Below are 27352 nucleotides of genomic sequence, written 5' to 3'. Positions count from 1 at the left end.
AGTTCTGCAGCTGTGCTTATAAAAGGGTTTGGGCATTTGCATCTGGAACTCTCTACATAAAAATAAGTTCAAGGACAGAAAACCACAAAATATTTTATTATCTTAGTTTATACAAAATAATTGGATATGAAACCATCTTATCTTGATCCAAAAAAGGAAAAAAAATGTTTATTGTTTACTCATTACTCAGGCTGTTAAAAAACCTCAAAATTATTTCATTTTCCCATCTCCCATATTTTCTGGACCTATAATTTCTCAGGTGACATAAATAAAGTTAAGCTCACTGGAGCTGCGTGCAGTACCCATACAGGCTACACTGCCACAGTTTTTTCTTGTTCTCTTTCTAATACTTATCATAAACTATGTCCTATAGCATGTCACAGTAAATAATTTACCCAGGCTTACTAAAAGAATAAGGATTGACAGGTCTACATTGCTGAAATTTTACTCTCCCACTGCAGGATAGAAACATCTGACAAAAACCTAGCAATATTTTGAGATAAGAATTGTTTTGCTCCATGCCAGTCTTCTCAGGAGTTCCACCCACTCCAGCATAATTCATCTGATGGCTATTTTAGACATACAATGAAAGGTTACTACATCTAACTTTCTTACAAGTTCAAGACTAAGTTCCTTAGGGTACAGATTGTGTCATCTCGTTTTTGTGCAACATTTAACAGATCCTGGACAATAATATATTACAGACCTTATTAGGATTATGTAAAGATAGATAGATGCAAGGACAGAAAAAAAAACCAACAGGCTACAACTGGATTAATTTATTGTTTCTAACCCTTACTAGTAGAAACACCTGGACCCTCAACAAATAATCTACAATTCAAAGTAAACTCCTCTCACTAATCACAGAGTCTTTCAAAACCCTTCTTCTGGTCTATCATTACAAAAGGAGGAAGATGTTTTGAAAAAAGCACATTGATCTGAAGATCAGGGATGAGAAGGAGCAGAGGAGTTTATTTCTACAAACTTGTACTTTAGTTATAACTGATAATAAATGGGTTTTTTTTTAAAAAAATCTCTCTTGAAAGAGTAATTCCTATGACCTATTTTTCTTTAATCCAATCATGCATATCAATGGAGATGCTATGGCAGGACAAAAGTCTTCAGAGTATGTCTGTGTCTCCTGGCCCCAGTGATTCCCAATAAATAACATAAGTAATTGACGAGCTGTACAGCATCTTCAAACGAAAGCCCCCATTACTGATGCTCCAAAGACAGAAATGAGGACAAAGCTACAGAGAACAAGAGACTGCAAAAAGTTTTAGATTAATGGTAATGGCAAAAGGAAAGGTAGTAACAAAATACAAGCTCTTTGTCTCCCATTTGCCCACCGGTAAGCAAAGGCTTCTTACAAAATTCATAAGCTTCCTCTTGCCCTCCCAGATGCAAGCCTATTGTTTATGGAAACTGTACACTTCCAAGGATTCCCGTGTGTCCTTCACCCTAGAAGGCAGATGGTGGATTGTCATGAAGCAAAACAAATTAAACACTGGCCTCCCTAAAGTGAATAATAAAATGCCTAACAGTTCAGTTGGAATGGAACAGAGGTCTAACTTAATAATTTTAAATAACCTCCAAAAAAGCCTATACATAAAGGATTCTACAGTAGTTCTCTTCTCAAACCCGTTAACTGTCTGTTTGATCTCATTAATATTCAACTTTAGTTAATTCTAGCCCAGCAATTTTTTGTGTCTCATGAGTTTATGCATATAAAAAAAGAATAAATAATTAGTATTTAAAAGCATCACAACTATTTTAATTTGCAAGGAATGAAAATTGCAAGTGAACATTTTTAACAGTCAAGTTTAAAAGGTTATTAATGATCAAAAGTATTGTAGAAAAAAAGCCATTCAAGGCTGTTTAATATCTGCTGTAAGAGCCAGGATCCACTGGGAGCACCCTCATCAGTCGGCACACACACACAATTTACAAAACCTACACTCTTTCTCTTCACACAGCTGTGCATATGGGCCCTATGAACTTCACATTATTTCCTACCCACAGTTTTCACAGACAGCACAAAACACGTACCTGGCCATGTCCCTGATGTGGTGATTAAGATGCTTTTCTGAAAGGGAAGATGCAAAGGAAAGCTTACAGCTCAGCTCTTCTGCTTTCCACCTACCACTCACCCTATAAAGGCAGGGACCAACCTCCTCACCTGACATGGTCGTGAGCTCAGTGATGTGAGCTCTGCTTGGTTCGGTCAGAGCATATTTCCCACATCTGTAATTTACCCAGAGGAACATTTTAGTTGTGAATCCCAAGTTTGCTGAAGGATGAGATGGAGAACTCTGCTAAACAGGTATCAGTGTTAGAAATGCTGAGTAGGAGAAACCTTGCTTGTCTGGGGTAGTGTCGTAGTTCAGCCCCGATCGGACCAGACTACGCAGTCTCTCTCTCACTCCCCCCACACTCCGAGAAAAACAGGGAGAGAAAATATAAGGAAAAACGGCTCGAGGTTTGAGATAAGGACAGGGAGAAATCCTTAAAGTTACCGTCACGGGCAAAACAGACTCAACTTGGGGAAAACTATTCATTTATTACTACAAACAGCAGGATAATGAGACAGAGAACAAGATAACCTCCATCCACCCCTCCCTCTTCCCAAGCTTAACATTATCTCTACTACCTTCCCCCCCCGAGCGGCACAGGGGGGAAGAGGGAATGGGGGTTGCAGTCAGTTCATCATACGTTGTTTCACGCCGCTTCTTCATGGTCGGGGGAAGAACTCCTCACATTCCTCCCCTGCTCCAGCGTGGGGTCCCTCCCACGGGCCACAGTCCTTTGTGGAACTGCTCCGGCGTGGGTCATCTCTTCCACGGAGTTCAGTCTCTCCAGAACAGCTGTCCCAGCGGGCCCTCCACGGGCCACAGCTGCCTTCAGGCATCCACCTCCCCCGGTGTGGGGTCCTTCACGGGCTCCAAGTGGATCTCTGCTCCTCCGTGGACCTCCATGGGCTGCAGGGGGACAACCTGCTCCACCATGGTCGTCACCACAGGCTGCAGGGGAATCTTGGCCAGGAGCCGCATTACTCCTCCCCCTCCTTCTGAACTGACCTTGGCGTCTGCAGCCGTTCCTCACAACAGGCTGGTAGATGTCACTCAGGATCTTTTTTACATCTTATTCACTTCTCATCTCCTCTCCACTTCTTACAGCCAGGCTGGGCCGAGTCGGGCCCAGTCAGCTGCCTGGCGAGAGGCCAGAGGGTGAGGCCTGCAAGGCCCATGAGGCCTGCGCCTCCCCCTCTGCGCCTCTGCCCCCGCTCAGCTCCTTCACATCTTCTCTTCTCTCTCTCTTTTTTTTATTTTCCCATTCTTAAATACGTTATCGCAGAGGCGTCATCACGAGACATTCTGCTACCAATCGGCTCGGCCTTGGCCAGCAGTGGGTCCGCCCTAGGCCTGGCCAAGTCCCCTGAACAAAGGGGAGCGACTTCTAGCAGTTTCCTACAGAAGCTACCACCTTAGGCCCCCCCTACTAAACAAAACCACAACAGGTAGATTTTTTTAATTGGCGTAATTTTAATAGATTTAATAGAGTAATTTTTATGGATTGTTTTCTGCACTTCAGCTCCCACTTTCTGCCTAATTTGCATTTCAGTACAGAAGGTGTGGTTTAGGATATCTACATGATTCCTCAAAGCAAGCCATTTCAATTAAAAGTTACAATAAGACAAAGTGAGAGGATAGAAATCTCACTAGCAATTTAGAGTTCTCAAAATAATTTTTAAAACCACACAATGCTGATATGACAACAAAAGCATATAATCTAGTATGTTCTAATCCTAGCATAATTACATGGTGAAGAACCACTTGGCCACAGAAGTAACCAAGTGCAAAATCAGGACTGAAATAATTTATTTTAATTTAGCTAAAATAGTTGCTTAGGACATGACTTACTCTTGTACTTGGGGAAATCTGTAACAACATTGCACTAACTTCTTTTAAAGGATCAGGATCAAGTCTTTGCTAAATAGGGTTTTCCCTGTTCTTCTGAGTACTGCACAGATGAGAAATAAATCATTACAATGCTCTTTTGACTGGATAGTTTCCATTCTATTAGCCCTCTCCTTACTAAGCTGTTTTCTGACTCAATTCATCACAATTTTTGTGAAGAATACTTGTCAATCTTATTTACCTTGCAATACATTCCTAAAAGAAGTCTTTCAATATGAAATTATCATCCCTTTGCCAATTAATGGATTTGCCTTTCCTCCCAAAATACGTTGCAACATAACATCCTTTCCTAGTTTTCTTAATCATAGAATGGTCAGGGTTGGAAGGGACCCTCAAAAATCATCCAGTCCAACTCCCCTACAAGAAGCAGGGACATCTTCAAACAGATTGGGTTGCTCAGAGCCCCATCCAACCTGGCCTTGAACGTTTCCAGGGATGGAGCATCCACCACTTCTCTGGGTGACCTGTTCCAGGCTTTCATCACCCACACTGTAAAAATTTTTTTCCTAATATCTAATCTAAAACTATCTCCCTCTATTTTGAAACCATTACCCCTAGTCCTGTCACAACAGGCCCTACTGAAGAGTCTTAGCTGACAGTCCTCCAAATATAGATCAAGTCAACTTCAGGAGTTTACACTGACACATCTGCACTGCTGTATTTGATTATCTAGGTTTTGGGAAGTTCATTCTGGAACTCTATCCTGGACACAAAATGCACTTTAGTTGGCTAATAACACAGTCACTACTGTGATTTAGAGTACACAGAAGTAAACAATTTAAATCATTCTTATTTTATACCCTCTATATTCCTTTCCTACTGTCCAGTTTCAAATATTAACTAGATTAATAAAATCATTGTTTTATTTGCCACTTGCTCAAATACAATCAGAAAAAAAAGATAGTATTTAAAACAAGTCTGTTTGTAAGAGCAAGGAGGTTTTTTACACCTTAAAAACGTACACAATAAAATAAATATCAATCTACAAATTGCATGTCTGGAAAATAACTAAATCTTTGGGAAACTTGTTCGATACCTGGAAGAACAAACTGAAAGTATACATGAAAATCAAAAGGGTTCACCAAATAGTATGTCTATTCAAGAGCATCAATGAAAAGAAAACTACAGAATGATAAATTCTGATGGAGGTTACCAAAATAAGAAGCAGGGCAAGCAGGACAGACCAAATCAAAAGATCACCACATTTCCATTCCCCCTAAAAACGCCCACAACCCAAACAGGCAGAATGTATATGAGCAATGCATAAGAAACCAGAGGCGCATTCCCAATTGCCATGGTACGTTCAAGCTTTCAAGTTTAGGACAGACCTTTAGGTACTGATACTTGGAAATGGATTTGACTTATTCCTGTTATTCTGTTCTCTGCAGTGTCAATGTAAACAAGCTGAAAGCAGAGAAATATGAGATGCAGACTCAAGATAACAGTACTGTGAACAGCTCGGTACAGTGGGGCACATTTTGTCTGAAAACTGCTTTTTAAAAATGAATAGCACTCTTTCAATAGCAAACAAACTCCAAGAAAGAAAAATAGAGATAGTCTTAATTAACATGAAAGTCATCTTGTGTCTTCTAGACACAACTCCCTGACAATCATAGGACAGGACCCTAACAGCCTGGCACAGACACTGAACATCTCTAAATTTGCTCAAATTCTCAATAAGTAAACCCATAGAAACACCCAAAAATGGAACAGCACATCTGTGTTGTAGCAAACATAAAACTTAAGAGCATAATGTAATACTACACAATCTCACAATAAACAGAATAAAACAGTTTAGAGAGAATTTAAAATGAATTTTGCTATATATATGATTCATTACTAGGTTGCTAATGTTAAAAGAAATCCCAATAATTTTATCCTTTGATGTAAAGAAAATGTAGTGTGCTTAGCAAGATTTTCTGTAGGACTCATGTACGAAGCTAAAGCAAGATTTTATGTCATTTATTCAAATTAATTTCAAATAGGATCTTAGGTTTTAGTTTATAGTATTATTTGATTATTTAAAAAAATATATATGACACTCAATGAAGACAAAATTAAGTGATAGAAGTGGTGCACAGCATTGGTGGCAAATTAAAGTGTAAAAAAAATTGAAGTGTTTTGTTTTGTTTGTTTTTTTCATTTATTTTACTTCTGCATTTAAATCTATTCTTCCCCTGATGCCAATATAAAATAGTAGTTTTCAGTATCAATTGCGTGTTCATAATACTGTTATACATTTATGCACTCTATGTATTCTTCTAGGCAGTCCTTCCTCCTTATGTCCTTCATTATAGTTGAATTTTAATTCAGTATTTAATAACTGCATTGCAGTTATAATTTTGAGAGCTTTGGTGGAAGAAGTCATACATTTGTTATTTAAAATAACAACCTATCTTTCACATCTTTTAATTCAAAGGTAAGTCCAAGTCAAGTATCCAGTCCTAGAGGCTGTGAATTGAAATACTGGAATACACAAGAATCACATTCTTAGTGTAAATCCATCTCTGTTAAAATACGGGAACATGAAAGATTTACCCATTATTCTATTCTGAAATTTCAGTTACTGAAAACAAGAAGCAACAGCCACATAACATATAATTATAGCACAGTCATAAAATACATCAGTGAGCCATAACAATATGATCTCATAAAAGAAATTACTTCTGCTTTAAAGCATATGAAAGCCAAAAAAATGCACTGCTGTCTTCTCCTCAGCACATAAACAGACTGCCTGATGAGGGTGGGACTGTTTATGAAAACCAAACACTTTCTGCGATTGCAAGCTTTCTGTTATAAGTCAAATAACTAAAAGACAACAAACAGCTAAAATGAAGATTAGAACAATAAAGTCACTTGGTGTAAAAAAAAGTCATAACATATTCAATTTTTTAATAACTTTTAAAAAACATTAAGAAGCTTTGCTGACACGATAATCTAGATGGAACACTCCTCCACCTGTACAGCCTCCAAAACAACAAGCTCTGTACAAGTTAAGGAATGGAGATTCTTTCAATTTTCACATAGTTTAATTCTGTAGTTGCCGAGATATCAAGACTGTATTGGGCTGCAGTTGCCTGACTGACTGAGGGTTTTTCAGTGCTTTCCCTTCCAAGCATTATGAAAGGAAATTAAAAACAAACAAACAAATTGTTATAGGTAGAAGACATCAGTTATTCTATCAAAAACCACCAGGGCCCCAAACCCAGAAACCACATACTCAAAGCACCTTCTTGTACAAACCTCAAGAACTGAGTAGGTGATTTCTTGACTACTTGAAATTCGGGCTCTTGTGCTACAAGAAGCAACAAGAACATGAACGAACCAACTTCATTAAAGAAAACTACGTCAAGTTTTCAGAAAAATATTGATAAGCATTAGCATAAATGTTTTGCTTCTAGTTAGTAGCCATACACAAAATTACAGCATTTGTAATGAAAATCACTTTTTCCAATGTTGTCTTTAAACTCATAGTAAGATTTCACCAGTTTGAAAATGCTTTCTGTTGCTTCAAACTGGTTCTTTTTCAGTGGAAATGGGACATGTTTTTAAAAATACAGTGAACGGTTAGTGAAACAGGATTATTTGCATTACTGTCACACTCCTTTAGAGCCATATCAGAAGACACACTTCCAAGTAGTCTTTAATTTATTGCAAATGTTTTGCATGCCAAATACATTTTAGATTAAATTGAACTTTGTTCTTAATGAGATGAATGTTGTTACTAAAAATCTTCTTTTCACTGTCATGTTATACCAAAAAAAAAGCTAAGTATTTAAAATTAGGTAAATTTGGAGAAAATAAAGGAAGTAGATTTAACACATTAACTCTTCAAACAATCAAAATGCTTGGTCACGTAGGGGTCTTGCACTAATAAGCAAAATGTTTGATAGTATAATTAAAAGGCCCAAGTGGGACAGAAACAATGATGACTGTTTCACTTAGTAATGCAATAGAAAATTCAGTTACTCCATCTCCGTGCCCTGCTCTTGTTGATTACTATCCTTTACACTTACACGCAATATCAATATGAGGCCAACATCACAGCAAGTGAGAGTAGGGTAAGCAGTGTTTTGCCTGTAAAACAGTTAACTTGTCTCTACATAACCAACAGAAAAGAGCCTTCATGGATTTAAAAAAATAATAATAATTTTAAAACTCTGCTGGAAATACACTCAGAAAATAAGCAAAGATCCCTTCTTTATCTTTTCCTCTTTCTGATGTAGAGATGAGCAATTTCCATTTATGCTACATCAGGTATTTTGCAGAAACCATTTCAAGGGTGGCAACTGTGCATGCAATGTGATGACCTTCTATCATGCATTAACTTTCTAAAATATTGGCACTGAAGAACTGGACAATATTTACAACATGCATCCATAAGAAAAAAAAAAAAAGTCATGGATAGGGAAACTCAAAGTTTTGCTACTACTTTTGACCTTGAACAAACATAGAATATTCTTGGGTACTGAGGAACAACAACCAAAGGTTAGTTGTTTTTCCACTATACTTCCAGCTATCTTTTACCCCTAACCTGTCACTAATGCCTAGGAAGAGTACCCCACACTGCAGTCATTAATAAAAAGCCAATTAGCATTCTTGCCTCGCTGCATGGTGAGAGGCATAAGGAGTCCACCAAGTTTGAAGTAATATGTCAAACAAATGTCCCTCTTCATTGCCAAATTATTAGTAAAAGTACAAGTTCAATGAATTTATATTACCTCAATCCCGGAAGAGGGGAAAAAAAAAAAAGTTATGTACTATCATCATGATGGATTGCCAGAGATGGAGAGCAAAGGAAAGGGAGAGAGAAGATGCAACAAAGAACTGATTGTTATAAGCTAGTTTTAAATAAAAGGTAGCATTTGGAAAATGGTTTTGACATTTGGAAAATATCTTTCAGCTTCTGTTCAAAGTTCACAGCCTGTTCCAAAATCTGGACTAATCACTCACCATCTATTTCTTTTGCAACAGAAGACACCATTATTTTCATTAAATTTTCCTTTAAAGAGAAAACAGAACAATCTCTCCAGCTCAGTACTCCACTAACAGAGTCAAGGGCATGACCCTGTGCATTATACTTGGCTACAACTCTATGGAGCATCAATGTGCACAAGAAGTTAAAATATCTGCTGAATGAAAGTTGACCCTTCTATCCTGGGCTTTTCTATAGAGCTTCAAAGTACAGTATTTGGGCAGGCGAAGACAGACAGTGTCATTTTGGAGCCTGCGAAGCAGTCCTTCCTTCGTGCACAAACAGAGCAGAACACCACCTCTTAGTCCATTATTTTCTCTTAAAAAAAAAAAGGAAGTACAGAAAGCATTCTGTGACGAAGTCCTCAAGTGACTAAAGAACCAAAATAGTAGTGGTCTTGTGGACGGTATAAGCTTCTCTCCCATTTCTTAAAACTCCTCATATTCCAGCTGCATCAACTCCTCTAAACCCTTATTCAGCAGTGAAACATTTTTAAAAGCATTTCTTGGCGTCTTGCCCTTCAGCAGAAGAAAATTTGCATTTTTACAGCATTTCTGCCTGTCAGCACTAAAACATTCTAATGGGTTTTGCAGCTGTGCAGGGAGAACTGAGAGACGGTCAGCGGATTCTTATGGCAGACTGCTGGGAGACAAGCACCTGAGGGTGCTGAGGCAGGAGAAACCAGCTGACCTGACCAGTCTTTACACTCCACAGAAAATCAAATAGCAGCTTTCACCTCCAATGAGCATGCCAAAACAAAGGCCCTTCATGATCCATGGGCTCTGTGTAGCAAGGAATATTAAAATCCTTTTTTTTTTTTTTTTTTTGCTTGATCTTAACAAAAGCAGCAGCTTTCTGTAAGGACTCATGAAAGAGCAAAAGTACAGCTAATTGCAATTTCAACCCTAGTACATGGTTTTAAGTCACAGATTTTTATGCTGTAACTACTGCAAACTACTTTGAGAAAGCAAGCAAGAGCACAATCACAGCATCGCAGGTTCCCACCTGGAGGCAGGGACAGAAGTGTGTCTGACTTCAAGGTGCTTCTTCAAAGGACGTTACCTAACATACAAGAAATGGGGGGTGAGGGGTAGCAGTAACGCCGAGCTCGTCAGTGCATGCAGCCTCTGTAAGAGCTTCAGACTGAGGTGTCTGGCCTAAGAGGATTGCAAAAGCACGAGCTGCTGTTCCTCAGAGGAGACATCCAGCACTTGGATACCCAGTTTCAAAGGGTGAATTAAGTCCAGGAATCCAAGTAAGGGGTTAAATGCACTTTCCCCTCTGCTAAAAGCAGAATAGCACTCCTTCTCCATAGTGTCTCTTGGTTAAACACTAACCCTACATATTTCCCCCAAAAGATACTCCTTGGCCAACCCAAGAAGAGCCTGCTTTACTGTTTCAGTACACCTTATTAAGGTCTACTAATTGCTCTAGAAAAAAAAAAAAAAAAAAAAATCCTTCATAGGAGTAAAACAGCTTAAGTATTTTGATTCCAAGTCTAATAAAACTGAAATCACATAAGCATATTCACTGGATTAACTATCTTATGACACAGCCTTCTAATAATTACACCTAAACGTTTCTTAACTAATTAGTCAAATTCTCCTCGTACTTAAATTAATACAGAGAATTCCAGATTTGTATGATATTTGCAGCACTGTAGCCAACACAGATTTATCCTCTAGACACTCTCTGTCTCTGGATATAGACTTGAGATAGTTCATCTAGGCAGGAAACATGCATGTGTGTAGGAGGGAGTCTGAAAACTCTCCAAGGAATGGAGTTTATCCCACTTTCTAAACCACTGGGGGTCAGGGGAAGACCACAAAAAGGTTTCTAAGGAAAAGTGCAAGCACACTGTCAGAACCTCAAAAAGCAAAACCTAAATGACAAGGTAAGGAAAGAGAGAAGGAAAACTAAGTTACAGACGTCTGTCAAGGGGAAGGAAAGGAAATTTTAAAAGCTGTAAAAACAAGAAAGCAATGAGGAAACATCTTTACTGCATGACAAAATCTTATCAGAGCATAAGCCAAGAGAAAACTAAGTCCACAGAGCACTAACATTTCAAAACACACCAACTACTTCATGTCAGAGTTTGTAGATAAAGTACCAACAATTTAAGACACTACCATTCATTATTCAAAATATTCACAGTCACACTGAAACTTCTTTAAATCTGTCTTGCCTCTCAGATTTGGAGTTAATGAGAGGAAGGTATTCTCCCCATCAGTGCCTGCCAGTGTCCTGCCTGTGCAACACAGTCACAGTGCTTCTGTCCTTTTCCTACCATCAAGGTGTTACATCGCTCAGTGCCTTAAACAATTAAAACCTCACCCTTCAAAGAATAGATCTGTAGCTCACATTATCACATTGTAGACAGCTAGATGCTATGTTGAAGGGTAAAGTATGAAAACATAAAGATCCTGAGAAGATGAGGTGAATGGTAATGAAGAACCATGAGATACACATTACAAAGCTCCTGCTGAAAAAAGAAACAGTGACCCAATTCTGTTGAATTTATGATGAGAAATTTATCTGGTACTCCTGTTTATTATCTAGAATGCCATATATACTATCAACCAAGAGACACTACCATCATTTAGTTTTCTCTGTTCACTACCATACTGTTATTGAAGATCTACAGGATATCCTTATCAAAAAACTTACACAATTGACTTGTCTATATATTTCAAAAGCTCAAGCTTAATCTCTAGACATGAAAGGACAAGGATACCCACAGCAAATAAACATTTTAAACCCCCAATTTTAGTTACCAAAAGTGTTATTTTTCTCCTCCCGCTTTCTCTCTGGTTTTGAGAAAGGATCAGTCAATTTTATTTTTATTGAACCTTTTTTTGCCTCTTAGATTTCTGCCCCCCCCAACCTCCCCACCAGAAGGATGCAAAGGTTAGGCTTGTTTTTATTTCTGTTCTAAATATCTCCATTGCAGTTTGAGGCCTCTACTACACTCACAATTTATATGCAAAAAAAAAAAATCTCCTACTGAGTTTGTTTTCTTAACAGTTTATTTATTTATATAGTCTTAATTCTGTGCTAATACATTCAAGATTCACTATCTATAAACGTTACTAGAAAAAGTCTTCCAAATACAGTAACACACAACTGTTTCCCCAATATTAAGTGCCCATTTCCCGACAGTCACTCCAGGCAATGTACCTAAATGGCAGCTGGAGAAGCTCTGCACCCCAGTTTGGGGCAGGCAGCCGTTTCCTTTCTATCAGAGATGAGGACTGTAAGGCTCACACAGCTCGGACAACGCTGCCCTTTCTTAGGTGAAGCCATTCTTGCCTCCTGTCATGCATAAGTAAATCCAGCTGCTGTTCTTGGTGTTAACATTGTATTTTTAAATTAAAACTGCAATCTTTCCTCTTATATTTAATGGTATAGATGCTGCAGGGAACACCCTGAATATCCATCAGTCAGGAATCAGGAACTCACATTTCCCAAAATAACATATTAAGCGCTGAATCTCAACCTGTTTGGTCACTGGAATGAATCTCAGCCTCTTTCCTTTGCACCATATTTAAGTCTTGGGTAAATATCAGTACCTTGATTTTCAAATAATCTAAAATTTAACAGCTGAGGTAGAGTCCTGTACAAAGCTGCATAGCAGCCACACCGGCTCCTCATCAGATGGGTTATGTCTACTCAGCTCTTTTGAGCAGTAAACCATTCACTCTTCACTCATTTGTAAAACACAGCAAAATACCCTAACATATCAACTTTATCAAGCTTCTCAAAAGATCAACAAATATAACATAAATAGCCATTGTCATATGCCTTAATTATTAGGTGAGATGTTTTTATTTTATTTCTACATTCAAGCTTGTGGACATGTAAGTTCATACAAAATCTTTTTATGATGCCTAAATATTGAAAAAAAGATATTACAGGGACATGTAGGAGTTTTTTTAAGTTACAAAATGCATTGTCTTTTTATTTCCTTCCACAGAACCCTCGGTCTTCTTATATGAACATTTTGTAACTGCAAACAGCAACATTAATTTGGACTGAATAATATATATCAATACACAATAAGTGGGAATATGATTGCTAGCTTCTTTTCTCTTGGCCTATGGCATCTTTCTAAAAGCGCTGATTACCTTCATGTGAGTTGAGATGACTAAATGTGTTAGCTCACAGTTGTAGGAACCAGTCAGGAATAAAAATACTATTTTTCCTCTCAAATAAACATGATTTTATGGTGTTAACAATTTAATTTAATGAGAATCTTCTAAGTAAGAGCTCTCTTCCCCAGAAAAGGAACAAAAGGATATTCTATGATGCTGACATTTACACAATCAAACAATCCTTTAAGCTTAATTAACGCCCTTCCTCCCCAACAAGAACAAACAAAACCAATCTGTAAAACAATGAAGGAAAATTCAAGGTAAAACCTTTAGTCAGCAACTATTTGAAATCAGCACTGCAAATTCAGCAGATATAGTCAAGGTAAGAATGGTAATAAAAATCCACAGATGAAAAGTACTCAAAGTATCCATTGCCAAAGGACATTGCCAGCACTCAAATTACAGAGGAAATGTTCCAGGACACCTTAGGAGCACTACAATAGGTTTGACTATTGTCTGATGCTTTTAGGTATCTATATTTCTGGTTGGTGGCTTTGTTTTGCTTTGTTTTTAAAAAAGGTAATTAAACTTAGTCCACTTAGAATTGCATCTGATTAAAATTGCATCTGTTAAAACTTGTTGCATCAAAGTTAAAACTTGGAAAAAAAAAAAAACAAATAAAAAAAAAGAATGGAAAAGTGGTTGGTAAATTTCTGTTCAAGATGAAGACAGTGTCTTTCTAAAACAGACACAAGCTATGTAGCTTGATAAAGTAGTATTTATATTGCTACTAAAATAATGTTTTAGTGTGATGTACTTAAAGAAAAAAAAATCAAACAAAAAAGCCCTCATGCTTTCAGATTTGAGTAGAAAGCATTAACTGAGTTATTGACAATTACTCTGTAGAGACAACTCTATGGAATATATTTTAACAGCAATATCCTGACTCTCAAAAAAGCCCTGAAAACCTCAAAATATCCTCAAGTGTCAGAAGTACATCTCTAGCTGGAGCACTACCATGTGCCCATGCCCAGTGTAGTGCCTCTGGCACAGAATCGCTTTGCTGCTCATCCCAGATTTTTGTATGACTCTTTCTCAAGAGCACGTTAACTGTTTTCACAGCGTTCTCCGTTCTAGTCAGTCCTGAACAACTCTTTTCACATGCAAAGAGATGAGTCACTGGGAAAAATAATAGTTTGTCTGATGTCATATAGAGATTACAGCTCTACTGCTTTCCCAGACCATTCCCAAAAGTTTCTATATAGTGATAAATTGGCTCCAGGCTATGGCAGCCTGTCTTTGCCCGAAACTGGAAGGTGTTTAGGATATCTTTAAGGTGACTCACATACATCTATAAAACACACCAAATGGGGCAGCTCCTGGAGACTGTCCCCATCCCATTAGCCCTGACTGCATGCTTGAGAAGAAACTTCTACTAGTCCAGCACTTCAGCCTCCATTGCTCAAAACATGTAACCCCTAGCAGCTCTTTATTAAACTCTATCTACTCTCCACCAGCACCTGTAATGAACTGTAAAACAGACACTGTCAAGCTGATAAAAGTGACCCAAAAATAAGTGAAAAAAGAGTTAGCAGTTTTCATAGTGTTTGAACAAAAATTAAACGGTGGTTGCCCTCCTCATGCTGGTAGCACATTCATTCTTCCTTTAAAGTTTTGTAATTAGTTTTGAAGCTTATGCGTATTCATATTTTGCTAGGCTATTGGCAAAACTGCATTTTTCTCCAATACTCAGCCAGTAGAAGCTGAGCTCTAAAATTTATTATTTTAGAGACTGATTTAAGCCCAGTTGTCTTGAGGAGATATTTCATAAACATCAACAAAGGAAACTAAAAACTCATTTCATTTTCCCAACACATTTTTAAAATACATATTTTGTGAGATCAATGAAGTTCAATTAGCTTAGCTATATGACTGCCAAATTGACAAAAGATATAGGATTATGATCTGTGTTCATACATATAAGTACAATACATTTATTCCAAGAGTTCCAAGCAGATCTAGAAAAACAGTAAAAAGTCAAAGTGAACACTTTTAATATGCCATTAAATATCCATCAGAAGTTTAGTCTGAGACAAGCTGAATTCTCTCCTTCATATGAGAAGGCATGCAAATCACTGGCAGCCCTTAGAAGAGCCATTTCAAAACTTAGTATCTGAAGAAATCAGATTCAAACATACTAAATTACAACACCGTCAGTCATGAAAATTCCCTTTGAGTTGTATGATAATTCTGCAGTAGTCTTATTTGGAAAGAATTGACCATTAAATAGGGAATAAGTGATATACAAGGAATTCATTTGGCAGATACCAAGGCTGGTATTTATGCATTATTCTTCTGTTTTCTGGTCAGGGTGACAGGAAGCAAAATCATTATGGAAAAAACCTAAAACATAATATGAAAAAATAGTAATGGTAATGAAATGGATTCCAGTCCTCCAATGCATTTTTTCCTCTTCGTCAAGACAACTGGATGTGGGTAAGCTGAATAGAAGAAGCAAACATATACTTTCCTCATTAACAAAAGTCATACACAAGAGAGGTTCAGGTGCCCAACACACAAGAGCTCTTTATATCTAAAGCGTTACTCACAGCCAGTGATGCTCTGACTAGCTAGAGAGACCGTATGAGGGACCACAAGACAGGTGCCTCTGGCTCCACCTATATCAGAATCCATGTATTAATATGAGGAAAGCAAATCAGGAAGAGAATTTTCAGAATTACAAAGAAAATCCTGAACGTTTCACACAAGTACATCTTCCTGAAAGATGTACAGAGCATCTGAAAAAAACAGTCCTAACAAACCTCAGCCATCAATTCTCCCCTATGTCTCCTAGTGCAGCGTTAACAGGAAGAGCCGCTGCTGTCTGACAATGACCCCAGTACTAGAACTGGCGAAGTGTGCTGCATGTGGCTGCAAAAATATAGCTGGCTCCAGCCAAACAGTACCAACAGCTCTGGCATAATGCTTAGGCTTCAACGGGCACTGCAACTGCTTCTTCATAACCGCGGCACTGCCCTGGTGCCCTGGGAGGCAGACCCAGCCACATACTCAGCAGGTCACCAAAGGCAGTGTCTAGCATGTTACACTTGTGCTCTTGAGCAAGATCAGCTCACGCTAGCCGAGAGGACACACACAGTGCCATCGCAGGATCAGACAGAGAACTCAACACATCTACTGTAAGCTGACAGAATAATAAGTACCTTTTTTATACACTGCTTTGAAGGTGGAGAAGCAATTAAAAATAAATGGTGTCACTGGAACAGGTGCTTGCTAGGATCTGATGCAAAGTCAGTCCTGGCTGAACAAACAAGTCACCCTGAAATGCATCATGAATTCAGACAGATGCAACTTTGAAATTTTAGCCACTTTTAATGCCTTTCCCAGAGAGGAAAGGAAGAACGATTTATCAGGGAGCTTTATTAAGTTGGATCACTATTCTTACCAAGCAGAATAAAAACCTCTCTGAAATATCACTAATCAGCCTTCTAGATCAGGAGAATGATCAGTAAATTTAGATTTAATAACTCTGTTTAGAGCAGGCTTATAATCTGGTAAAAAAAGTGACCGTGGGAATTTTATGAGTCCTGCTAGGATGAATCTTCTGAACACATTAAGTTAAAAAGAGGAAAAAAAAAAAAAGAAGAAGAAGAAGATAGATTTGATCATAGAGAAACCCCAGCAGACTACCCAGGAGAATGGCTACTCCAGCACATGAATTTTTTTCTTTAACCCACCTACATTACTCAAGATCCTTAAAGTAATTGGAATTTGATTTCTATTAAGGTTGGAACATTTTCTCTGATGTGAATTCACAAATTCTAAGTCATGAAAGGAGAAACAAACACATACTTAAATATATAAATTCCAAGAACACAAAACATGTCAATCTCTGTATTACATCCTAAACAATGCCTAGCATGACAGGAAAAGCTGCCTTAAGGAGGCTCTAAAGCACTCTGTCCTAAACTCCAGCAGAAACCATTAGATTTAACTGAACAAAGAATAGGAGAAAAAGAATGGCTTGTGCCATAAAATGAGTTGAAGTCCAGACCTATTCATATGATGTAATTAATGATGAACTATCTACTGGCAGCAATGCAAACAGAATAAGATCTAAATAGATCATGAGGGAGGGGGAGGGGGAGGAATCTTACTTGTAAAGATACTGAGAAACTGTTTTTAAAAAATGAAAAATAAAAGGTAGGAAAGGTAGAGCTTCCTCTTGTGCAAGTTTGTTGAATTACTGATTTACCTCCTGACTCAGAAGGTTGAATGTCTTTGCAGGAGGTCTATCAGCTCTATGCAGTGCCCAGCCATAGAAACTTCATTTGTAAGGGTATTACTTCTTTTGATTCAAAAATAAAAATGACTGCAAATACGGATCATCTTAAAAATTAAGTAATTTTATAGCTCTTTCTCTCCATCACCCCAAAACAAGAGGACAACAGTCATCCTGTTGACAGAAGGCATTTTTATGCCAAGTGGCATAAGTGTTTTGTAAATAGAAATCTTCAGTTGCTCTTTAACAGGCTTGTTTTCAAAATCTGAGCATCTTGTTCTGTTTAGACATGTAATTCTTATGCCTGTCATAGTCTGTTTATTAAATAGAAATCAGTCAATAAAAACCTTGCTATGTTCAGAACCCACGCAGCGCAGAGAAGATCTCCCCCACAATCAGCCAGGGGCACTTCCAAGGTAAACCAACATAGGCATGTGCTGCTTTATGCTTACTTAAATAGTGTCGCAAAACCCTACTTGGTGAAACAGCAGAGAGGAGTTGAAGGAAAGATTTATCAAGCAAGTAAAAAAAAAAAAAAAAAAAAAAAAAATCAATTGTAGGCTCCAATTGTGGGCCCTCTCTCACAACCCAAGAATAAAGAAACATCTCCTTAAAATGAAAGCAACACATGAAACACATAATAATTGATCAATATATATAATTATTATATACAGCTAGATTTAATCTCTGGAACTCAGTGCTGCAGGGTACTGTTGAGATCTAAAGCTCACCATTTCAATAGGAAGATTCAGCTCCTCTGCAGGATACCAGAATTGAGGATACAAACCCTCACCCAAAACAATCCAAACAATTTCCAAAGCAAACACAAACACTGCCTATCACCACCTACTTGCTGTAGAGCAGAATCGGTCAAAGCCTCCCTACAATCACCAACTGAACTAAACGGCTTTGCCACTCATGTCATGCAGAAAAGCAAATTCCTACAACACAAATCCAAACAAAAAATAACAGCAGCCTTCATTAGATATTACTCTGAGGACAAGAGAAATTATTAAAATTGTGTCACTGGAACAGAATGCAAGACAGAATCTGCCTTGAACATACATGCAAACCAAGAAAATCCTCCAATTATCATCAGAGAAAGGCAAAAATTGCAAAAAAAAAAAAAAGTACATTCATTATGGCAGGAGTTTTACCACACTCTAAACGTGGGAACCATGGAAAGTAGCTACCATCACTTTTCCACCTTGCTGTTCCTTAGTCCCTCTTAAGAGACAGGGCCAAATTCACAGCCACAGGCCAGAGCTATGCCAGCTGCTACTAGTGCCTCAATGAATATTGGAAAAGTCAGTGAGAGGAGGATAATTAAGGGCATGTGCAAGCTCTGTAGGAACCTTAGCATGACTATCAGCAGCAACAAGCGGGGAGAAGAGGCGTATTGAACATCTGAAGTTACTGGTAATAAATCAAAATGACCTTGGCTCAAACACTTTGGATAACAGAGACCATCTCTTAACAGCTGTAACTTCTTCTGTTTCCTATATTGCTATTTTTAGAGCTTACCAGTCAGTTTCAACAAAGTCAAGTAAGTCTTGAGTAACATTACGTCACAGGCTAGCCAAGATTTATTCACAATAGATCAGCCATTAAAAAGTACTTTTTTTCCAAATTACAATAATCTAATTTTATAGATGCAATGTCTAATGGACTCACAGCAAGACAGGCGAAATTCCCAGACTGCTAAGCATATCCTCTTAACCAGCCACATGCATCAGGGCTGCCTAACAACATTAATCTGGATGTCTCAAGAGAATTATTTGTATCCCATACCAAGCACGAACTGCAAAAACTCATCTTTTCACAGTCATTACTACTTTTTAAAATTCCTTAAATGTCAATAAATTGACATTCCTTTTCATAAGAAGGGTAAAAAGCCATCTGTATTTTGTTAAGTCCAGCATTCTGAAATAAAATTTTATGGAATGTATCCAAGGGTGTACAGCACTCTCTGAAGTGTAAAGCTGCCTCTTAAGAGACCTGGTCCAGTTGTGAAAAAATAAAACAAAAGGTCTACTTTCAGTCAGCCAGTCTCTCTACATACAATTCACACTATGCAAGTTATATGGGACAGTGTAAATAAGTAAAAACAGCATTACTGCATCTAAATCAATACATTTTTCCAGTCTGTAGACTTCAGCTTCTAATTTTGACTCTGAAACCAGAATTTGTCTGCCTAATAAATTTTATAGACCTTCCCCCATCTACCCCCAGCTCTTTATTTGAATTGTAATATATGTATCAGTAGAAGACAATAATTTCCACAGTGGTGCTTGGTAATAACCTGATAATTACATTTATTTGCCCTCAATTCTTAGGACAGAGCTGTAAATTCTTTTAAATTACCTATTCGTATTTTGGCATTAGAACATGCAAAGCAGGGTAAAAAAAAAATAAGTTTCTGTATCTACAGGTTATAAGACAAAAAATTGATTTCAGTAATTTCTTAGTTCAATCTCAAAAATTCAAGTTTCTCTTGAGTATTCTGCTCAATATTATTGAATATTAAGTTCGTCTATCTGTGTAACAAACAAAATGGGAAATGGTTTGCAGCCTACAGCAATTTGACTTCACATTGTGGCGGTCACAAATGACCTGTAAGGCAAGATGCATTTCAGTTTTCAACCACAGGCTGAGTTTTTCAGCAAGAAGCTCAAAGATTACAAATCATAATCCATAATTTTAGTTTCAAACATATTTTAATTTTTGCAAAAAGTGCTATGTCCTATGCACTGTTTCTGATGAGTGGCAACAATCCCTTCAGCAATCAGTGAAGACGTGCAAAAAAAGCCTGCTTTTCCACTTCCCTGAGTTGTTTTTGTTACAAACCCCGCAAGAGACATCAATACATCAGTAAAGAGGAAGGTCTTTTTGGCAACATACAGTGTAAGTATTCCTGATACAATAAAAGTTTAAGGAATGATTAATAGAAGAGGAACCTTATATTGAATTACAACAAGCAGATCAGAAAGGCTGCATTTGTATTACTGAACAACAATACATACAATCATAACAAAAAAAAAGATGTAGGCTTTACTGGAGAATACTGCTTACAACATACTTCAATGATTCTTCTCTCAGGCTACAAAAAGTTCTAGACTTCTAAAATGTCTTCCTCTAACTTTCTCTTTCTCTCTTTTTTTTTTTAATATTCTCAGTTGCTATTTTTTTTTGTATCACGAGCTCCAAAAATTTCTAGCCAAAGAACTATTCCAGACCACAGCTCTATTTCAGATATATTTTCCTTTAAAATAAAAAGACAGAAACTAGATTGATTTTTAGAAGATTAAAGCCTTTAAAAAATCATTGGTGAAGCTCTTCTTAAGTCAATAGCATTCTTTTCCGTCAAGCTTCTTCAAAATTTCACCAATTAAAAACAAAAAAAAAAAAAAAAGAATTTTAGGATCATATATGTAAACTTGTATTTGACCATAATTTCATCTAAAAAAAAAAAATAAAATCATCTATTACCATTCTGTCTTTGCACATCCTGCAAACGTAAGCACCTGTTCCTGAATTTCAATGAAAGCACTCACACAGCAGAAATATAAGAATTCAATAATACTTGTCTTACCTATTAAAAGTGCTTAGCTCAAATACTAAATATATGCCACAGGCAGCAATTGATCTTACAGCACTTCAGTTAAATCTGCAATATATTTAACACACAAAGGAGCCCAGTTTCATCATGTAGAGGAGCATTCAATGTTAGCAGGTAGCAGCTGCCAGGACTTGGATACTGTTATTAGAAATGGTTTAGGCAGTTTACACACACAGCATTGATGTGCCTTCTGGTTCAGGCATCAGTAGCTAGATCACGCACTTGAATCACTCTGTGAAAGGCACCTTAAAATAGATGGAGGGCAGTTTCATTGACTCTTACACTTAAAGTCAATGTGCTGGATTTACTCCCAGGCTTCTCTGACACAGTCCAGGAGAGACAAGAGTGACACACGTCAACCAACAAAAAACTGAGCAAAGGTGAGTATCCTTTGGAAAGGTAGAATGGCATAACCCATACAAAGAGACAAAAGCAATTAATCTCTTACACATGGAAAAAATAATAACCCAGTTTTCCACTGCACTGTATGTTGTTCTCACTCTGAATTTTTTTTCCATTTGAAGAATGCAAAGTGAAGAAGATTACGTTCTTCCTTGGCTAGGCCTATGTAGCTACCCCCCCAAAAATGGGAGCCATTAGCTGATGCAACTAAGAGGAAAATGTGGTGCAGTAGTTGGTGCATGTACTGGAGTTGTGTGCAGCACACTGAAAGCAATGAGCAGAAAGACTTTCCCCTCATCTGACCTAGTTCTGTCAAAGATTCACACATGCAGATAGTGGGTGTAGAGGTGACACATGCAGTATCTTTAAAAATTTTAGAAGACAACATCTCACAGCGAAGAATACTTAAGACACTGATGGGGAAAGAAAAATTAGCTGAACTCCAGAAAATTCAAACAAATATTAGAAGGCTGCCTAGAACTGTAGGCATACAAGAAAGTGAACAGATTAGGGCCAAGCCATTTTACAAAAACAAAACACTGCTGGAAAAAAACTGCCAGAAGAGTGGTGGGTTTCAGGAAAAGGCTACCTGGTGCTGCAGGTATGTCCTATTTGAAAGGAGCTGCAAATTTAAAATATCTCCTTCCCCTTCTCCTCCCTCCCCTTTTTTTTAAGCAGCATGTAAAAATATTGTAAAAATCCAGTATAATTGCAAAAACATAATTCAATTTGCTGGATTGTGAATTGCTGCTAACTACTCCTTGACAGATGCAGCACAGAAAGGCACTGTCCCCAAAGAGTTTCCAGACAAAATCAAGAAAGAAGAGCAGAAATAAGGAGAAAAGGCTCAAACAAACATTAATTTTTCATTAGATTATTGTAAAACATAAATATCAACTATCTCCAACTCACTATATACCCAACAATTGGTAGCTGGGTAGATTCCGTACAAACAGTGCAACAGGTTGCCCAGGAAGGCTGTGGACTGCATCCTTGAAATTATTCAAAGCCTGACTGCGCACGTCCCTGAGCAACTGGCTGTAGCTGACCCTGCTCTGAGCAGGGGAATGGACTGGAGGATACCCAGAGGCCCCTTCCCTGATCAGATGCTGGATGCCCAGCAATTCTCTGATCAGATAAGAATGGATTTCTGAGAAGTTATTTAAGGATGACTGGTTTGCCACACAATGAATCAAAGAGGGTGCTCTATATATAATGTTAAAGCCTTGAAAAAAGCAGAATACAATTGTGAATGAAGTCTACAAATGTTTGTTAAATCAGCTTTACTGGTGGACAGAAGACGATCTTGGACCATACCATGTGGGAGAAGCGTTGGTCATCACTGATGAACAGATTCATGGAGGAACGGACAGTGAGGAGCAGCAAAATGAAATTCACAGTCTGGAAATGAAAGGCCCCAAAAATCTAATCACCTACTTAAATCTAAAGTTAAAAGATATACACAACTGTGGCAGGTGTCTGAGGCAAATTGTAATCCAACATAGCCAATACTTCAGTCTTTCTGACCCTATCACTAGTTTTCTTTACAGATCCTAGGCAAGTCACTGGGGCTATTAGGGGACAACAGTGCAACAAACAGAAATATGTAAAAGGTCCCCGTATATAAAAGGGACAGCAGTCTTAGGCCAAAAGTCATCAGTGACATGCCTGGAGAAATTTTAAAAGCTCTTGATGAAAGAAAAACATGACAGAATTGGTAACTATGTAAGCCACCTCAGTACTCATTTACTGAAATTTAATGGGCTTTGACTCAGGGCTTACAAAACAACTGAACGGACACAATGGTCTTGCTCAAAACATGCCAGCACAAATAACTTCAAAAAGTGTCCTTTATATTGTCAAATCAACCTGCAAACCCAGAAATTCAGAAAAAGGAATCGTTTCTTCCTCTGTTACCTACTCTTCCAAATTACATCACAGGAGTGTGGCAATTACTACATGCCATTATATAACACATATATGTTCTTGTTCACCCCAAAAGAGAAGTTTTGTTTGTTACCTCTTACCGACAGTTATTTTGACAGTTCTTTTCTGAGAGTCCATCCTCATCTTCTCCCATAATATCCACTGCCGAAAATATCAGTGCAACCAGAATTGCAAAGCAGCATACCAGTGCAAAGATCACAATGCATCTTTGCTGGGACTGAAAGAGATTAAGATTAAAAAAGTTTTAATGGTGTGAGAACATTCCAGTCAATGACCTGAGACTCTAAAATGTTTACATAATATCTAAAATTATTTGAAGATCTTACTGCCATAGTTATCAACATGAAACACACCTCAAGATGGAAACACTCTCAAATTGTCCTTCATGTATCACTTTGAGATGTATTTTAAATCTCTCAGGAATTGTTAAATAATTCATGTCACAAATAATATTCATAATTTAAACTGTTTTCTGTTTGTACCACAAGGAAAACATTATGCATTAAAATAATGATCCTTACATTAACTACGGATTTTCTGATTGCACCTCACAGATAAAGTACACACTTAGGATGGCACTCGAAATCTTGAGAGTTTTGTTGTGTTTGGCTGAAATAAAACATATCATTGCAAGAACACTGAAGAGCAAAGTCATTTTTTTATTGCTACACAAAGTAACCGACATTGTTACTATGATTGTCACAGCAACTGAGACCCTTTGTCCCACGGTATTTATAATAAGGAAAACAGATTCACAGATCATCGGTGGGATTCAAGGAAACAATGGGAGACTGTTGCTCAATATGACAGGCAATGCTCTCCGCCATCTCAGATTTGATATTAAAACATGGCATAGCACTACCTCATTCTACAATATGAAATCCTGCAGTACTAAACCAGATACAGTTGTGTAAACCTCCTGAAGACAATCTCCTGACATGCAACTTACGTAACTGCATGACTGTAAAGAATATTTTATTCTGAAACCAAACGTTCAAACAAGTATTGGGTATTTTTCTACTGAAGAAAATTTCCTCAAAAGCACACATACATATTAAAATATAAAAGTCTAACTTCTGTTGCCATAGTTTCCTAATTTTCATTATTGCTCTGTAATTAAAATTTCACATAAAGAAAAAAAAAGCTTCATAGGTGAATGGGAAAGTGGGAAAGAATATGGGAAAGCAGGAAAAGTGTAAGGGAAAGGAAGCAATGTCACACTTGCAGCTGAAAACCAACTTCATTGTATTTCCATTGTTCCTGACATTTTGTTTAAGAGGTAATAAGATTCAGAGTAATAAAAATGTTTTCTGTATGCATAAAGAAAATGCCTGAGGAGTTTTGTTGTTTTTCTTTTTTAATAAGCTTCCAGAACTTCCAAACTACTGCACATGCCAGCAGAAATAAGCTCATGCATTTCAGAACAAATCAGATATAAGCATTTTATTTTGGTCCACGAAAATCTAAAACACAACGAACAACTTCTTCAGACAAACAGGAGCAACTTTTCTGAAATTTATTGAGAAATGTATCCTTTTACGTAACAGTAAGACTGAATACGCCACTTAGGTTATATGCGTATTTTAAATATAATGCATATTAGACACTTTTAAACCTTTGAAATATATGTTTAAATCTGTGTTTTGGAATACACAGATTATCTAAAATCTTACAATAATGCAGCATAAGAACATTTCCAAGCATTTACAAACTGTACTTCTGAAACAAGTACAACTTGGACCTTTTTTTTCCCTGCTGCTAGTTATAATCATGGCAACATATGGAAATAATTAGAAATTACTGCATTTGAGTGTCCAGAACTAAGGTTGCAGTCAGATGCACAGTTTGACTTTAGACAAAAATGTTAAAACATTGCCTCCTACTATCGGCAAGAAAAACTACAAAGTACCAAAGATAAAGATTTATTCAGATCTGGGACAGTGCTTTATGCCATTTCTTCGTCAGGATGGCTCTCACACTTGCCAAGATGACCACTGTCTCATGCAGTTTTTTTACAGTTCTGTATTTACAGAAACTGATGCAGCTTCTTCCAAGTGCTGAGCCTATCACCATGGCAGCAACAGAGCAAAGCTGTTCCCATATCAGCAAGCCACACAGAGCCAGGGCTCATTCTCTAGCCCCTAAGAGCAGGGGATGTGACCCAGCGCAGCTTGCAATGCCAGCACTCTTTTTCCTCCCAGATCAGGACAACTGCAGCCATTCTGCTCACTGGGACAGTCCCGAATCCTTAGTTTGGACAAATTTGTAGCAACAAGGATCCTAACTACCACACATTATAAACTACTTTATGCCTTTGCTCCAGGGAGCAACTCCCATCATCTTGCTATGTTGCCATGTAAGCAGCAAAACAACTACAGAGTTGCAGGGTCACTGGACCAGCAGGGACCATGGTAGACTTCAAGACTAGATCAGCACACATGGAGACAGCAGGAGATGTTTCATTAAAACGAGTCCACAGTACCTCTATCACACTTTAATCAGCTTAAAACTTAAAGGCCAAAAACTATAGAAAACCTACAGTGCATAGAAAATTATATGGTATCAACGGGGGGGGAGGGGGGCGGGGCGCGGGCGCAGGGAATCAAACACCCAGGTGCAGCAGATGCCTTAGATTCCTTCAACACCAAGAAATTATATGGTAGAAATTTCTAGGTGGTTATGTCCAAGGAATATGGAAAGGGGAGGCCAAAATAATTCTGAATGAATCCTCCTAATCCAGCTTTAATTCCCATTCCAAATAAATTTGGGGACATATTCAAGGCTGCTTAACTTTGTATTGTAGTTGAAATTTGTATAAAGTTTAAATCCCTGTTCTTTCAGTTCTGCACGTGTACAGCTTGTCAAGCTCTGCAGTTTGACTGACTGCTTCTCACTATTAGCAGCACAAAGTTAGCACCACTAAGAATACCACTGCTATTCTACCAGCACTAAAAAAAAAAAGACAGAATTGCACAGATCTAATTTACTGCTCTTATTTATCATTTATATTATGCATTTGGTTTTGACAATTATAATGGATTAGGTATTTCACTTTTTCTAAAGTACCAGCTTACCAGTATGGTTACAAATAGTGTAGGGGAACTTGTAAATTCACACACACAAGAAGAACCACCTTATCAAACTGTGATAATAGTATTTTTTCTTTGAACTAAGGATAGCACAAAATATTAAATAATAAAAGCAAGAACTCCAAGTCTGCCGTTGTCCTAACCCTATATGTTTACTTACAGGTCTAAAGGGTCAGGTAAAGATTATCTTTAAAAATTTATACAGCTAGTAAGAAGAGTTTTGAATGGTTTTACAGTTCAGAAATTACTCCTGCTGAGTAGTGATTATTTTATTTTTTTAGATCTACACTAAAAATGAATATTTGAATATTGTTTAGATTCAAATTGAAGTTTATATTAAAAAACAAAGAATAAAAAATAGCTACTGGCACCAAACAAGTCTTCTGAGCCTTTCTTTTGACAATGGTAATAAATCTTATTTTAATGCACTAACACCATACTGCAGGCAATTTTTTAATAGGCTTTTTCTAATTAAAACCAATTAGAACAGACCATGTCACAGTTCTATTATAACACCTGTGCACGCCTCTGTGTATGTGTGTGTGCATGTGTGAGTAATAGCAGGCTCCTTGAAAGAATTCAAAATAGAAGAGCTCACGCCATAGATAGACTAGAAGGAATCTATTCGATTTTCTCTTCAGACTCTTGCGTTGGTGGGCTTGGGCAGACTGTTTGCTTGATGCTATGTTGTTTGTATTCCCTTGGCAACTGGGATCCCTCAGAGCTTCAGACCTATCCTCCTGCTTCCTTTGGTAAATGCCTAAAAACCTTCTGTGTTTAAGCTTTCAGTCTTCAAAACTTAATTACAGAATACAGGGTCAGGAGGGACCTCTAAAGCTTATGTAGTCCCTCTGTCCATATACATGGTTAACTTATGTTATTTCTAACAGATATTTGTCTAACCTATCCCTAAAAACCTGCAGTTGAAAGAGATCCTACAGTCTCTTTAGGC

The 27352-nt window shown here is 37.6% G+C and overlaps 1 protein-coding gene across 1 annotated transcript in view; it reads right to left on the bottom strand.

Moving 5' to 3' along the window:
- PLD5 (phospholipase D family member 5) overlaps positions 1–27352 on the bottom strand; it is a 181071-nt gene that overhangs the window by 87621 nt on the left and 66098 nt on the right. Inside the window, exon 2 of the mRNA XM_086745096.1 lies at positions 23392–23528. Coding sequence (XP_086601222.1) covers positions 23392–23528 — 137 coding nt within the window. The remainder of the gene's footprint in view (positions 1–23391; positions 23529–27352) is intronic.

The sequence above is a fragment of the Chlamydotis macqueenii genome, chromosome 3 (genome assembly GCF_036417535.1).
Source record: "Chlamydotis macqueenii isolate bChlMac1 chromosome 3, bChlMac1.mat, whole genome shotgun sequence".
NCBI lineage: Eukaryota > Metazoa > Chordata > Aves > Otidiformes > Otididae > Chlamydotis > Chlamydotis macqueenii.
This window is presented reverse-complemented; position numbering and strand designations above follow the sequence as displayed.